The sequence below is a fragment of the Cebus imitator genome, unplaced genomic scaffold, assembly GCF_001604975.1.
Source record: "Cebus imitator isolate Cc_AM_T3 unplaced genomic scaffold, Cebus_imitator-1.0 Scaffold473, whole genome shotgun sequence".
Lineage (NCBI taxonomy): Eukaryota > Metazoa > Chordata > Mammalia > Primates > Cebidae > Cebus > Cebus imitator.
Window position 1 is genome coordinate 1,068,557 of NW_016107788.1, and position 14,406 is coordinate 1,082,962.

General features: G+C 52.9%; 1 protein-coding gene across 1 annotated transcript in view; it reads right to left on the minus strand.

Moving 5' to 3' along the window:
* The window catches only part of MYH14 (myosin heavy chain 14), a 117,532-nt gene that overhangs the window by 15,706 nt on the left and 87,420 nt on the right, over positions 1 to 14,406 (minus strand). The window contains exons 34-40 of the mRNA XM_017512533.2: positions 13,843 to 14,055; positions 10,923 to 11,135; positions 9,495 to 9,656; positions 7,845 to 7,973; positions 6,768 to 6,856; positions 6,410 to 6,533; positions 239 to 447 (exon numbers count right to left, since the gene is read on the minus strand). Of these exons, the coding sequence (XP_017368022.2) occupies positions 239 to 447; positions 6,410 to 6,533; positions 6,768 to 6,856; positions 7,845 to 7,973; positions 9,495 to 9,656; positions 10,923 to 11,135; positions 13,843 to 14,055 (1,139 nt within the window). The remainder of the gene's footprint in view (positions 1 to 238; positions 448 to 6,409; positions 6,534 to 6,767; positions 6,857 to 7,844; positions 7,974 to 9,494; positions 9,657 to 10,922; positions 11,136 to 13,842; positions 14,056 to 14,406) is intronic.

The following is a 14,406-nucleotide window of genomic DNA, read 5'->3' on the forward strand; positions in this document are numbered from 1 at the left end:
GTTCTCGGGGCCTGGACTTGGGACTGGAGCCTGGGGGTCGGCGGGGAGACAGTCCCCAGTCTGTGGGGTCTGGCACTGTCTCCAGGTAGATGCTAAGCCACCATGCCAGGCCAGCAGTCATTAATATTAGGATGTCCTTTCAATGTTTCCAAAACAGGTGTTTGTAACACAGCCTCCTTCCTCTCACTGGCCAGGATGTGGAGGCCGCCTTGCTCCCGTGGCCTCCGCTCCCACCTACCTGCTCTCTTGCTCTAGCTGCTCCTCAGCCTGAGCCAACTTAGACTCAAGGGCAGCAATGGTCATCTTCTGGCGGGCCCGGGCCCCGGCATCCTCCTCACCCAGGCGTCCCCGTAGCTCCTGGATCTGCCGTTCCAGCTGCTGCCGCCCGCTCTCTGCCTTGGCTGAGAAGCTGCGTTCGGCTGACAGCTCTGAGGTCAGTGATTCTACCTGTAGTAGGTGGGGAAGGAAGGATGTCATGGTGGAGTCTCAGGGGGAAGGTGGTAGGTAAATCCAGGCACCTCCATGAAGTAAGCATGCTGGTGATTGTCACACACAGCACAGAGCCTGAGATATACTAAATACTCAACGAATGTTAGCTAGTATTTTTATGACTAGTTTATTGACTTATCACCAACAGCCCTGCCAGCCCTGGGTTTTAACATTTTGGATAGTTTTCTGCTTATATTAATAAGGTGATCGCAAACTTCTTGAAAGGTAATAAATTCTACTTCTGACTGTGAATGAGTCCATTCCAAAGGTTATCACACTTCTGTTTGCACCAGCATCATCTGGGGGAGCTTGTGAAAAAAATGCAGATGTCTGGGTCTCACCCTTCAGAGATTCTGACTCAGCAGGACCAAAGTGGAGTCCTGGAATCTGCATTTATAACAAGCATCTCATGTGATTCAGATGTGAGTGATTAGCAGGAGCATTTGGAGAAACAAGGCCTCAATAAACAGTAGCTGCTACGTGGAAAATGTGTAAACACACCACTAATAATAGTTCCCATTGATTTATTCAGCTCGCACTCTGAACGAGGCCTTCTTCTGGGGACGTGGAAATGAGTCAGACCCAGTGTGATTCATACTTTATGTGACCCTCACAGAGACATAATGACTGGGTGATTAGCATATTCTCCTTTATGTGTTTAACTTAAAAAAATTTTTTTTTGAGACAGAGTTTTGCTCTGTCGCCCAGGCTGGAGCACAGCTGTTGCCCAGCTGGTGAAATCTGGGCTCACCGCAGCCTCAGCCTCCCAAGCTTAAGTGATCCTTCCACCTCAGTCTCCTGAGTCGCTGAGGTCACAGGCATGCACCATCACCCCTGCTAATTTTATTTTTATTTTACTTTATTTATTTTGAGACCATGTCTTGCTCTGTCACCCAGGCTGGAGTGTAGTAGCACGATCTTGGCTCACTGCAGCCTCCGCTTCCTGGATTCAGGCGATTCTCCTGCCTCAGCCTCTCGAGTAGCTGGGATTATAGGCACCTGCCACCACACCTGGCTAATTTGTGTATTTTTTTGTAGAGACGGGGTTTCACCATGTTGGCCAAGCTGCTCTCAAACTCCTGACCTCAGGCGATCTGGCTGCGTCGGCCTCCCAAACTGCTGGGATTACAGGTGTGAGCCACCACTCCTGGCCTCAGACTTTTTATTGTGAAATAAAATGGTGAGAGAGAGCCAAACATTCATCAAATAAAGTCAGTAATAAGTACTCTGCTAGTTTTGTCAGCACAGTAATTCTCAACCAAGAACATTATGGGGGTGTTCCTGATTATTCCAGCAGCTGGAGATGGGAACCCTTCCAGTCCCATGCTGCTGCGGCTTCTGTCTCTGAACATGGATGTCTGTGGGTGTCATACCGCACAGGCATCATGAGTTAACAAAAGGCAAACATCACTGTCAGTAGCACCTTGGTCAAGAAATAGAACTCTGCCCTTCCAGAAGGCCTTTCATGTGCCCTCCTAATGACAGCCTCTTCCTTCTCCCCAAAATAGCACATTATCCTGACTTCTCAGGTGCTCCCTTCCTTGCGTGTCTTCAGAGTTTTATTATACACAGATGCATCCCTGGATCCTATAGTTGAATCCTGCCCATTTAAAAAAGTAGATGCAAGTTTGTTTGTTTGTTTTTGAGACAGTGTCCCACTGTGTCACCCAGGCTGGAGTGCCCGTGGTGCAATCTCAGCTCACTGCAACCTCTGCCTCCTGGGTTTAAGCAATTCCCACGAGACAAGATGTTCTCGGGGCCTGGACTTGGGACTGGAGCCTGGGGGTCGGCGGGGAGACAGTCCCCAGTCTGTGGGGTCTGGCACTGTCTCCAGGTAGATGCTATTGGAGGTGACTTGGAGGATACCCTGCTGGCGTCTGCGGCAGATCCAACTGCTCACCTGGTGATGGGGAGAACCTCACTCCCTACATTTGGTCACCAACATCTTCTTCTGTGTTGAAGTTTTTTCCAGATGGCAGCCTAAGCATCGTCCAAGGGTGTCCGCACTAGAGTGAACAGACTCCCATGCAAAATCCATGTCCGCCCAGAACCTCGGAATGTGACCTTCATCGGAAATACGATCTTTGCAGTTGTAATTGATTAACATGAGGTCACACTGGATCAGGGTGGGTCCCAACTCTGATATGGCTGGTGTCCTTTCAAGAGGAGATGAGGGCCAGGCACGATGGCTCACGCCTGTAATCTCTACACTTTGGGAGGCGGAGGCGCGCGGATTACCTGAGGTCACGAGTTTGAGATCACCCTGGTGAACATGGTGAAACCTTGTCTTTACTAAAAATACAAAAAAAAAATTAGCCAGATGTGGTGGCGGGCACCTGTAATCCTAGCTACTCAGGAGGTTGAGGCAGGAGAATCACTTGAACCCAGAGGTGGAGGATGCCGTGAGCTGAGACCGGGCCATTGCGCTCCAGCCTACTCAGTCTCAAAAAAAAAAAGAGGAGATGAGACAGAGACACAAAGATGGGAAAATGCCTTGTAAAGTTGAAGGCAGAGATTGCCATGATGCATCTACAGGTGAAGAAACACCAGGGACTACCGGCACCCACCAGAAGCCGGGGAGAGGCATGAACAAGAGGAATCAACCCTGCCCACACCTTGATTTCAGACCTCTGGCCTTCAGGACCTCGAGAGAATACATTCCTGGCCAGGCGTGGTGACTCACATGTCATCACAGCACTTTGGGAGGCCAAGGCAGCAAATCACCTGAGGTCAGGAGTTCGAGACCAACCTGGCCAACATGGTGAAACCCCATCTCTCTAAAAATACAAAAATTAGCCGAGCATGGTGACGCATGTCTGTATTGGTGGCTGGTGCCTGTAGTCCCAGCTACTTGGGAGGTTGAGGCAGGAGAAACGCTTAAACCCGGGAGGCAGAGGTTACACTCAGCCAAGATCGCACCACTGCACTCCAGTCTGGGCAACAAAGAGAGACTCCATCTCAAAAACAAAAAAAAAAAGAGAAAAAGAAAAAGACAGAGAGAGAGAGAGAGAGAGAGAATACATTCCTGTTGTTTTAAGTCACTGTGTTTGTGGGAACTTGCTATGGTGGCCCTAGGGAACGAACACAGCAACTAATTAATATTTTTTAAAACGTCACTGTGAACTCATGAATTTAAACGGATTTCATGGGATTCAATCAGTTGCAATTTTCCTCATTGAGGCTCAAGTTGTCCCACTTTTGGCCAGCGGGAGGCTCTTCACACTGACTCCTAGGTGCTCTTGCCATAAGCACACCAGCTTTCCTGCTAATGGAGATCACGAAATGTTCCAGCTTACTCTTGTTCACTGCCTGCTCCAGATCTGGAATCAGCAGTTGAGGAAGAAGCCCCAGTTTCTTTTCTTTTTTCTTTTTTTTTTTTTAGACAGGGTCTCACTCTGTTGCCCAGGCTGCAGTGGAGTGGTACAATCTCAGCTCACTGCGGCCTCTGCGTCCCGGGCCCAGGCAATCCTCTCCCACCACTCAGAGTAGCTGGGGCCACAGCATGCGCCATCACACCCGGCTAATTTTATTTTCTGTAGAGACAAGTTCTTTTTTTTTTTTTTTTTTGAGACGGAGTTTCGCTCTTGTTACCCAGGCTGGAGTGCAATGGCGCGATCTCGGCTCACCGCAACCTCCGCCTCCTGGGTTCAGGCAATTCTCCTGTCTCAGCCTCCTGAGTAGCTGGGATTACAGGCACACGCCACCATGCCCAGCTAATTTTTTGTATTTTTAGTAGAGACGGGGTTTCACCATGTTGACCAGGATGGTCTCGATCTCTTGACCTCGTGATCCACCTGCCTCGGCCTCCCAAAGTGCTGGGATTACAGGCTTGAACCACCGCGCCCGGCCTGAGACAAGTTCTTACTATGTTGCTGAGGCTGGTCTCAAACTCCTGGGCTCAAGCAATCCTCCCACCTCAGCCTCCCAAAGAGCTGGGATTACAGGCATGAGCCACTGTGCCTGGCCAGCCCCAGTTTCTTTTAGAGGGAAACAGCATTTCCAGATCGTAACGTGACACAGGGATACTCATTGCTACTGGCTTGGCTGTTTCTAGGCCTTTTGGGTGGTCAGAGACACGAGATCCTGTATAAAATACTCCCTCCTCTAGGGCGCGTGTTGGCCCATTCATTTGATTTATAATGAACACCAGCACTGTTGGGGATATAGCAGGGAACAAAACTAAGACACAACAATCTTGCTCTCAAGGCGCTCACTGTCTGTTCGGGAGACAGAGGACAGACAAACAGGCAAATATAGCATATAATCTCTGCTAATGGTCAGTGATGCAAAGGCAGTTAACGCAGAGAGAGTGGAAGGGGTCTACGGGAGGGAGGCGGCTGTTTTACGCAGGTCGCCAGAGCTTTCCGGGAAGAGAAAACAGCAAGTGCAAAGGCTGTAAGGTGGGAACAGGCTCGGCATAGTCCAGGAAAGGCGAGGAAGCTGCTGTGGCTAGAGCCGTGCGCTAGGGTGGAAGGACTGGGGACGAGGTCTGAGTTAGCTGGGGACCAGGCTGTGTGGGACCTTGAGGGAGATTTTATTCTGAGTGAGATGGGGGCTGCCACATCCTAGAATATGACTGTCTCTCCACTGGCCTGGGCTTTCCCCAAGGGCTAGGGTCTTAACTCTTCTCTGAGTCTCCAGCAATGCCAGGGTGTGACCCAGGAGAGGCCTCAAGACATGACTTTAAACATTAATGAAGTAAACATCTCACATACCCCACAAATGTATACACCTATGTGCCCACAGAAACTAAAAATAAAAACCTCCTGGCCAGGCGTGGTGGCTCACGCCTGTAATCACAGCCCTTTGGGAGGCCGAGGTGGGCAGATCACTTGAAGTTGGGAGTTCGAGACCATCCTGACCAACATGGTGAAACCCTGTCTCTACTAAAAATACAGAAATTAGCCGGGCCTGGTGGCACACGCCTAGTCTCACCTACTCAGGAGGCTGAGGCAGGAGAGTCACTTGAACCTGGGAGGCAGAGGTTGCAGTGAGCTGAGATCACACCACTGCACTCCGGCCTGGGCAACAGAGTGAAACTCCCTCAAAAATAAAAAAATTACAAAAAAATTAATGAAGAACGCAGACATTGGCCTGTCCCTGGAAGCCCCATCCCTCTGTTGTCTTCTTGACAAACTCCTACACTTCCTTTAAGATCTCTCAAGACATCACCTCCACCAGGAAGCCTTCTCTGATGTCCTCTATCCTCCAGGCTAGGTGGTGGTCCCTTCTAGCTTCCCACAGGGTCTGTGCTTCCTCCATTTTCACTTGTATCTCTGTACTGGGATGGTCTGTTTCCTCCATTAGACTAAGATGTGTTAGGGGGCAGACTTAGTACTGACTTAGTCTAAGTACAGACTTAGTCTAATCTTAGACTAAGATGTTTTAGAGGGCAGACTTAGTACTATCCAGCTCCAGATCCCCAGCATAACCCGGAATAGGATCTGGACCTCCAGAATCCTCAGAAAATATTTGTAAATAAATACCAAATGAAAGCATGCCTTTCTCCCTCTGCTGAACTCTATGCTTCAAAACCCCAGCCAAAATGTCTCTTTTTCCAAATGTTTTCTTATGGCTCCTGCAGAAAGTCATTTATCTCTCTCTACTGGGCTCAGGAGACTTCCATGATCACACCTGCTGCCCTATAATGTGACAGCATAGTGCTGTGTCTGTTTCCTCCAGGGAACTTCATAGGACAGAGACCCCACATAATTCATCTTTGGATCCAGCCCTGGAGAAACTCCTCAGAAATATGAGTGAACCAATGCATTAGGCCTTTCCACCCTTTTAACGACTCCTATTCAACCTTCAAAACCCAACTCAAATATCCCCTCTCTATATTTGTTGAATAAGAGGACCGAAGGTTATGGTCCCAGGTGAGTGGGGACTGAGGCTGGCGGGGTGGTCACACCGTGCTCACCTGCAGGAGCAGCTTGCGGTAGCGGTCATTGAGCAGCTCGGAGTTACTCTGCTCCTCCTCCAGCTCTTCCTCCAACTGCCCCAGGCGCCCCTCCAGCTGACGCTTCTCCTCCAGAATGGCTGCCCTAGGGAGACAGGAAGGGGCGGGGATGAGAGAACCAGAAGCCAGAGGAGGGTGCCTTGCCTCACACTACAAGGCCCGGTGGTCAGCCCCACCCACCTCCCCAGCCTCACACCCCAGGGGCCCCCAAGTTAGCCCCGCTCACTGGCCTGTCCCAGAGCCCAGCCAGCTCCAGCCTAGCCCAGCTTCACCTCTTGCAGGCACAGCACCTCCACCTCCAAGCCCCTGGGCCACTCACTTGCTAAGGTTGCCATTGGCCACCTCATCCGCCATCTCATCCCGGTCCTGCTGGGCCTGCCGCCGAGCACGGTCCGAGGCGGCCAGTTCCTGTGACGGCAGAGAGAGGGGCGGCCGGCGGGCGTGAGGAGGGGCAACCTGGGCATGGGTCTCACCCGTTCTCTGTCCATCGCACCCCAAGTCTCTTGGCGTTTTTCTCATGCTGTCCCTGGGTAACCCTGGAATGAGCTTCAATCTACAGGTGTCTCCTAAATCTGTCTCCCGAGCCCCTGACATATGCCCACCTCCTGCAGCCCAACCCCCAGGACCCTCGCTCTCTCCAACTTTTACTGCACACAGGTGCTCCGCTCAAACGTGCCTCTCCTTCAGGGTCCTCCAGTCACTGGGCCAGACCCCAGTGTTCTCCTCCCTCCTCTGCCCCCCTCACCACGGTCTCCTCCCTCCGGCCCTCTGACTGCTTTCTCCATCCTCTGCATCTCCTTGGCCCTGGCTCAGGGCTCTCTCTCCCCCTCACCCCACCAGGCTTCATGCCTCCAGTCTCCCCACTCCAGTTCAACTGCTACAGAGCTGACCCTTCCCATCCTCTGTTCTGGATCTTTCCATGGCTCCCTAGTACCCCAGGATATAATCTCTGCCCTTAGTCCGGGATTGGAGGCCACACAGTAAGCCCCACCCACCTCCCAGGGGCCCTCTGGTTAGTCCCCCGTGTACCTCCCCAGCCTCACACCCAGGGGTCCTGTGGTTAGCCCTGCCACCTCCCCAGCCTCACACCCAGGGGTCCTGTGGTTAGCCCTGCCACCTCCCCAGCCCCACCCAGGGGTCCTGTGGTTAGCCCCACCCACCTCTCCGGCCTCACACCCAAGGACACTGTGGTTAGCCCCACCCACCTCTCCGGCCTCACAGCCAGGGGTCCTGTGGTTAGCCCCGCCCACCTCCCCAGCCTCACATTCAGGTACCTTGTAGTTAGACTTCCCCAGCCTCACACCCCAGGGGCCCTGAGGTTAGCCCTGCCCACCGCCCAGCTTTCTGTCCCAGGACCCAAGCCACCCCGGCGCACCCCAGCGCACCCCAGCCTCACCTCCTGCAACCGCAGCACCTCAGCCTCCAGCCCCTTGAGGCGCTTGTCACTTTCCCGATTCTGGGCGAAGATCTCCTCCCGGGAGCTGCGTGACTCCTCCACCTCCCGCCATAGTTCCTTCATCTGGGCCTGGGTGGAACGGAAAAGGCAGATGGGCTCAGCCTGGCCACACAGCACAGGGAACCCTTCCAACCTCTTGCCAAAGCAGTGGGGGCTCCTCAGCTCCCATGAGCAAGCAGGGAGTTCTCCCAACCCTGCAGACCTGGGCTCCTGAGTATAAAGCCGCTTGCTGTGTGACCTTGAGCCAGCCTCCCGTCTCTGGTCCTCAAGGGAGGAGGTTGACCTGCCTGAGCCTAGAAGGTAGCTGGAAGCCTGGTGGAGCCTGGCTTCAAGTTAGATAGACCTGGGTTTGAATCACAACTTGGCCATATCCTTGTTGTGTGACGGTGAGCCAGCCACTGCTCCTCTCTGAACCTCAGTTTGCCTCCTGTTTATTTTCTTTCTTTCTTTCTTTCTTTTTTTTTTTTTTTTGAGACAGAGTCTCGCTCTGTCACCCAGGCTGGAGTGTAGTGGTGGGATCTCAGCTCACTATAACCTGCGCCTCCTGGGTTCAAGTGATTCTCCTGCCTCAGCCTCCCGAGTAGCTGGGATTACACGTGCCCGCCACCATGCCTGGATCATTTTTGTATTTTTAGTAGAGACAGGGTTTTACCATGTTGGCCAGGCTGGTCTTGAACTCCTGACCTCAGGTGATCTGCCCGCCTTGGCCTCTCAAAGTGCCGGGACTACAGGCGTGAGCCACCGTGCCCGGCCAAAACAACATATGGTATTTTCACTTCAAAAACAAAACCACAGAGGCAGGTGGATCACTTGAGGCCAGAGCTTTGAGATTAGCCTGGCCAGCAAGGAGAAACCCCATCTCTACTAAAAATACAAAAACTGGCGAGGCACGGTGGCTCACGCCTGTAATCCTGGAACTTGGGGAGGCCGAGATGGGCAGATCATGAGGTCAGGAGATTGAGACCATCTTGGGCAACATGGTGAAATCCCATCTCTACTAAAAATGCAAAAATTAGCTGGGCATGGTGGCACATGCCAGTAATCCCAGCTACTCCGGAGGCTGAGGCAGGAGAATTGCTTGAACCAGGGAGTTGGAGGTTGCAGTGAGCCGAGATCGCGCCATTACACTCCAGCCTGGTGACAGAGTGAGACTATCTCAAAAACATAAAAATAAAAAACAAAAATTAGCTAGGTGTGGGGATGCGCACCTGTCATACCAGCTACTAGGGAGGCTGAGGCAGGAGAGATGCCTGAACCCGCGAGGCGGAGGTTGCAACAAGCTGAGATCTTGTCGCTGCACTCCAGCTTGGTTGACAGAGTGAGACTCAGTCTCAAAAAGAAAAAACCAACTGAACAAAACAAACAAAAAAAGGAAATTTGACTTAAAAACGCAGCATTTTAAATACCGGAAATATAAAATAGAAGAAGGAAACCAGCCTCTGGGGCATGGATGTTCACACAGGCGCTGACCCACGTGGATGCGGCCTGTGGGTTGGGAGGGCGGGGTCCGAGCTGGCCTCAGCCCCTGCAGCGATGGCTTGAAGCCACCGGGGCCTCCCCTCCCTGGCGCGGCTCGCGCCCTGCCCTTACCTGCATCTTTCGCAGCTGCTTCACCGCCTCCTCCTTGCCCTGCCCGGCGGAGACCAGCTGGGCCTTCAGCTCCTCCAGCTCTCCCTCCAGCTTCTTCCGGGCAGCCACGGCCAGGGCGCGCTGCTTCCGCTCCTCATCCCGCTCCAGCTCCGCGTCCCTCAGCTGGAGAGGACGTCAGGAGGGACTGGGTCAGGGACAGGAAACCTGGGCCCCCTCTGTGTGCGAGGGATGGATGTCTACCCCGGAGCCCCTGCCCAGGCGGCAAGCCCTGTTCCTCTCATCCCCGACTCTCCCGATGTGGTCCCCTCTCTGTCCCCTGCCCAGCTCAGTCCTGCCCCCATCTCCCCTAGGCCTCCTTTCTAACTTCTCATCTCTCCCCGCCTGCGCATTCCAACACATCTCCGGAGCTGACCCTGCTCACAGCCCTCCCATGGTTCCCCAGTGTCCCGAGGGCCACGTTGGACGCTCAGCCATGTCTAAGTCACGGGGGCTAGTAGACGCAGAAACCCGCAGAGACCTCTGGCCTTAGGTCACCTGTTCACCCCTCTTCCCTGCCTCCCCAGCTTCCAGCACCCCCACCCCAAGTCTGTTGTCCACATGGCTCCAGAGGGGTCTTTCTGACACCCAGAGCTGCCCCTGCCCCTCACCCCCTAGAAGAGGGAAGACATGGGAAGTTCTCGGATTGAATGAGTAATGAATGCACGGTGCAGGGAGGGAGGTGGTGAGACAGACAAGGCAGCCACGAGCAATGACTGGACTGGGGAGGGACGTGCATGGAGGGAGGCTGGATGAACAGTCCAGGAGGCAGGAGTCTGCAGGGGGTGCTGAGGGGCGGGGTTGCATAAATAAGGGAGGGGTTGGGTTGGGGAGAGGAGATGGGTCGGAAGGGGGTAACTGGGTGGATGGAGCAGTGGTTGGACACAGCGTTGGTTGACTATCAGTGCTGGCTGGGGGAGCAGCTGTGTGTGGGTGATTGGCGTGGTTGAATAGCTGGGGTGGCAGAGGGATGGATGAATGGTTTGGTGGATGGAGGATGTATGATTGGGTAAAACAACAGGCCAGTGGGATATGTGTGTGGGTTAATGGGTCATGGTAGGCTAACGGGTTGGATAGGAAGATGGTTTTGTGGGAGGAAGATGGTTGGCTGCCAGGAGAGACTGGTAGAAATATTGAGTGGCAGGTGGATGGGGGAGATGCTGAGCGGCGGAAGGGTGGGGGGGGACGCTGAGCGGAGGGAGGGTGGGGGGGGACGCTGAGCGGAGGGAGGGTGGGGGGGATGCTGAGCGGGGGGGGGGGGGGGGGACGCTGAGCGGAGGGAGGGTGGTGGGGACAGAGGGGTGGGTGGGCAAGGGAGACCCCTTGCTGCTTGAACACACCATGGCATACCCCAGCTGGACCAGCACCCTGTGGCCTTCTGCATGACAATACCTGCTTGGCCAGCTGCCTTCGCCTCTCTTCACCAGCCTCATCACGGCCCTGCAGGTCACGCTCGTGCTGAGTCTTGAGAGCCTGCACAGTCACCTCCAGACGCAGCTTGGCATCCTCGGCGGCCGTCAGCTCATCCTCCAGCTCCGTCACCTGTGCTCGCAGATCGTTGGCTGCCTGTTCTGCCACCCGGCAGGCGCGTTCCAGCTCATGCACCTGGTGGGGAGGGAGAGTGGGTGCTGGGCACCTGGGTCACTGAGGCGGGGGAGGTTAGGAGCCTAGGTAGAGTAGGGAAGCTCTGAGGGCAGACGGGGAGGCGGCAAGTCGGTGTGCCCATCCTAGTTTATTCATTCATCCATTCGAAATCTACTGAGTGCCCCCCTCTTGGGTGTCTCATTCAGCATCATCCCCTAATGTATTTCATGCATAACCAAGGCTTCATAATTCTATTATCTGAAGCTCTTGAGAGTCCAATACAAGCATCTGTTAGGTCAGCTGACTCTTACTCATGGTGGATTATTCCCTCTGAGTTTTGTGATTTTGCACTGCGAGCTCATTCACTGGGAATTCATCTTCGGGAATTCTGTGTGAAGGCAGGTAGCTCCAGGGTCATCAGTGCTGGTGTCTGCTAGACTCCCCAGGGTGCCACCAAGCTACTATCTACTTCTATACTTCTATTGGTGTTTCTGTTTGGGAGGGTCCCAGATCTTTCAGGGAGGTGTGAATTAAAACCCCAAATGCTATGAAAATAGAGCTGGGCTTACAAATTTTCAGAGACTCCCCCTTCGCACCTCTCCTTACTTAACCATCACTTCCTCAGGGAAGCCTCTCTGGACCCATCAGAGCCTCTCCACTACCCATGCTCCTGGCACTGTGCCCCCTCTCCTACCCAGCCCTAGTCACAGTGATCATCTGACATTTGCTTAGATGGCTTTTTGTACAATACCCGCCTCCCTCACTGGACTGTGAGTTCCACAGAGCAGCGCCTATGTCTGTGGATCACCACTGCCCACGTTATGGTCATTAAAATTCTGACCACTGACAGCATCTACTCTCAGTACTCGGAATGGGCCCTCTAGCCTCCCTTTCTATTTGGCACCTGCCAATTTATTTTGTTTACTTGAAGGGATCAAACTTTCTCCCATCAACATCCTGTTTCCCACAAGGGCCTCTGGAGTCACTACAAATAACTTGACATTTTTCCCAAGGGACAGACTTTAATGGCTCCAGTATGAGCTGGGTTTTAGATCCAGTATCCCTAGGGCTGCAGGCCAGGTCTGCGTCGGGGGAGGGGGATTCTCTCCAGGACTGGCTAAAAGCAAAATCAGATCAACGTCTAAGGGTGAGGAGAAGATAAAGCCTCACCCATTGCACTCCTAGAAGCATATTGCTGGGAAAATAAAGACATAAGGAAGTCGAGAGGGCATCTATTCAGGAGCTCAACAAATTCTGCCAGTGCCTCCCATCCTCAGTGACGGTGCCTGTGTCCCTGGGCGTGACCCATAAATGTATTTAGAGGAGGAATGAAGGAGGGGTGGAGTGGAAGGTGTGGGGAGCATTCTGACCATTCAGAAGGCTGGGACACTGGCTGGGTGAGGGGAGCCTGGGAGCAGCCTTGGGGTGCCACCCTACAGGCCCTGGAGGGATATATGAGTTGAGGGAAGACAGACTCTTGGTGGGAGAGTCTGTGTGTTCTCAGTGGGGTTGCTGGCAGGCAAAGTGGGAGTCCTCACACTGTGTGTGTGTGTGTGTGTGTGTATTATGTATGTAGGCGCGCACATACTCATGTCTGAGGAGTGGTTCTCAGGCTGTATTTTGTAGTACATTCTCTTCAAGTTCTCTCTCTGAGCATTGACACATACGTGTAGTGAGTAGTTTTCTCATGCACTATGTGTACATACGCACGTGAATATGTGTATTTAACGAAAAATTCTTGGCGAGGTATAATGGCTCATGGCTGTAATCCTGACGCTTTGGGAAGCTGAGTTGGGAGGACGCTTGAGCCTAGGAGTTCAAGACCAGCCTGGGCAACACAGCAAGTCCCCATCTCCACGAAAAATTTAAAAAACAGCCAGGTGTGGTGGCAGGCACCTGTAGTCACTGCTCCTCAGGAGGCTGAGGCAGGAGGATTGCTTGAGCCCAGAAGACGGAGGTTGCAATGTGCCATGATTGCACCACTGCCCTCCGACCTGGGCAACAGAAAAAGACCCTATCTTAAAAACAAAACAAAAAACAAACAAAAGCAAACAATAGAAGATTCTTCTCACATCCCATATACACAAATGTGAGCATGTGTGCTTTGTGAGCAGCTCGTGTTCTGTGTGTGAGCACACATGCTGAATGGAAGATTCTCCACCCATTCTGTGAATGTCTACATGAAGACCTACCTCTGATAAATGGCTCTCCTTACTTTCTACACACGTGCATGAGCACATGTACTTGGTGGGATATTCTTCTCACACTCTATGTGTGTGTGTATGAATGCAAATATTTGGTGAGCAGTCCTCCACTCGTTCTCTTTTTTAATCTGAGACGCAATCTCGCTCTGTCATCCAAGCTGGAGTGCAGTGGAATAATCTTGGCTCACTGCAACCTTTGCCTCCTGGATTCAAGCAATTCTCCCATCTCAGCCTCCCAAGTAGCTAGGATTACAGCCGCATGCCACCACGCCTGGATAAGTTTTGTATTAGTAGAGATGGGGTTTCACCATGTTGGCCAGGCTGGTCTTGAACTCCTGACCTCAAGTGATCTACCCACCATGGCCTCTCAAAGTGCTGGGATTACAGGTGTGAGCCACCATGCCCGGCGCATGAACATATGACTTTGATGGCTGGTTGTTTTCCTGTTCTGTGCTTGAAAGCGTACGTGCATGTATGTGTCTCCCCGCACCCAGTGTGTCTCGGGGAGTGGGGCCCCTGCTCACGCTCTTGCCGACGTCATCCTTGCTGCTCAGCAGTGCCTCCAGCTCAGCCCGCAGGGCCCGGTTCTGCCGCTCCAGCTCCTCACGTGCCTCCTGCTCCTCCTCCAGTGCCCGTGTCAGTGACAGGGCCCGAGCCTCACGTTCCCGGCCCTCTGCCTCGGCCCGCTCACGTTCCTCCACTGCTCGAAGTACAGCTGCCTTCTCCTCTGCCAGAAGCTTCCAGTTTGAGGGAGATGGGATGGGGGGAAATAGATTAGCTGAAAGGAGTGTGTACAAGGGAACGGGGAAGAGGGAGCAGCCAGGAACAGAGAAAGAGAGAGAGAAAGAGAGACAGACAAAGGCAGAGACACAAAGGGAGGTAGAGGGATTAAAGTTGCAACCATGTCCCAAACCAGCTGAACTCTTGAATGGATCAAACTGATCAGTCCCTAACTCTACATTCTTAACAGAAGGTAGGGTATTTCTTCCTCTTAAGAGTGGCAGCAGAAAAACCTATATATATATATATATATGTACACACATATATATTTTTTTAATGAACTTCAACCTTTACTGTTTTTTTTTGTT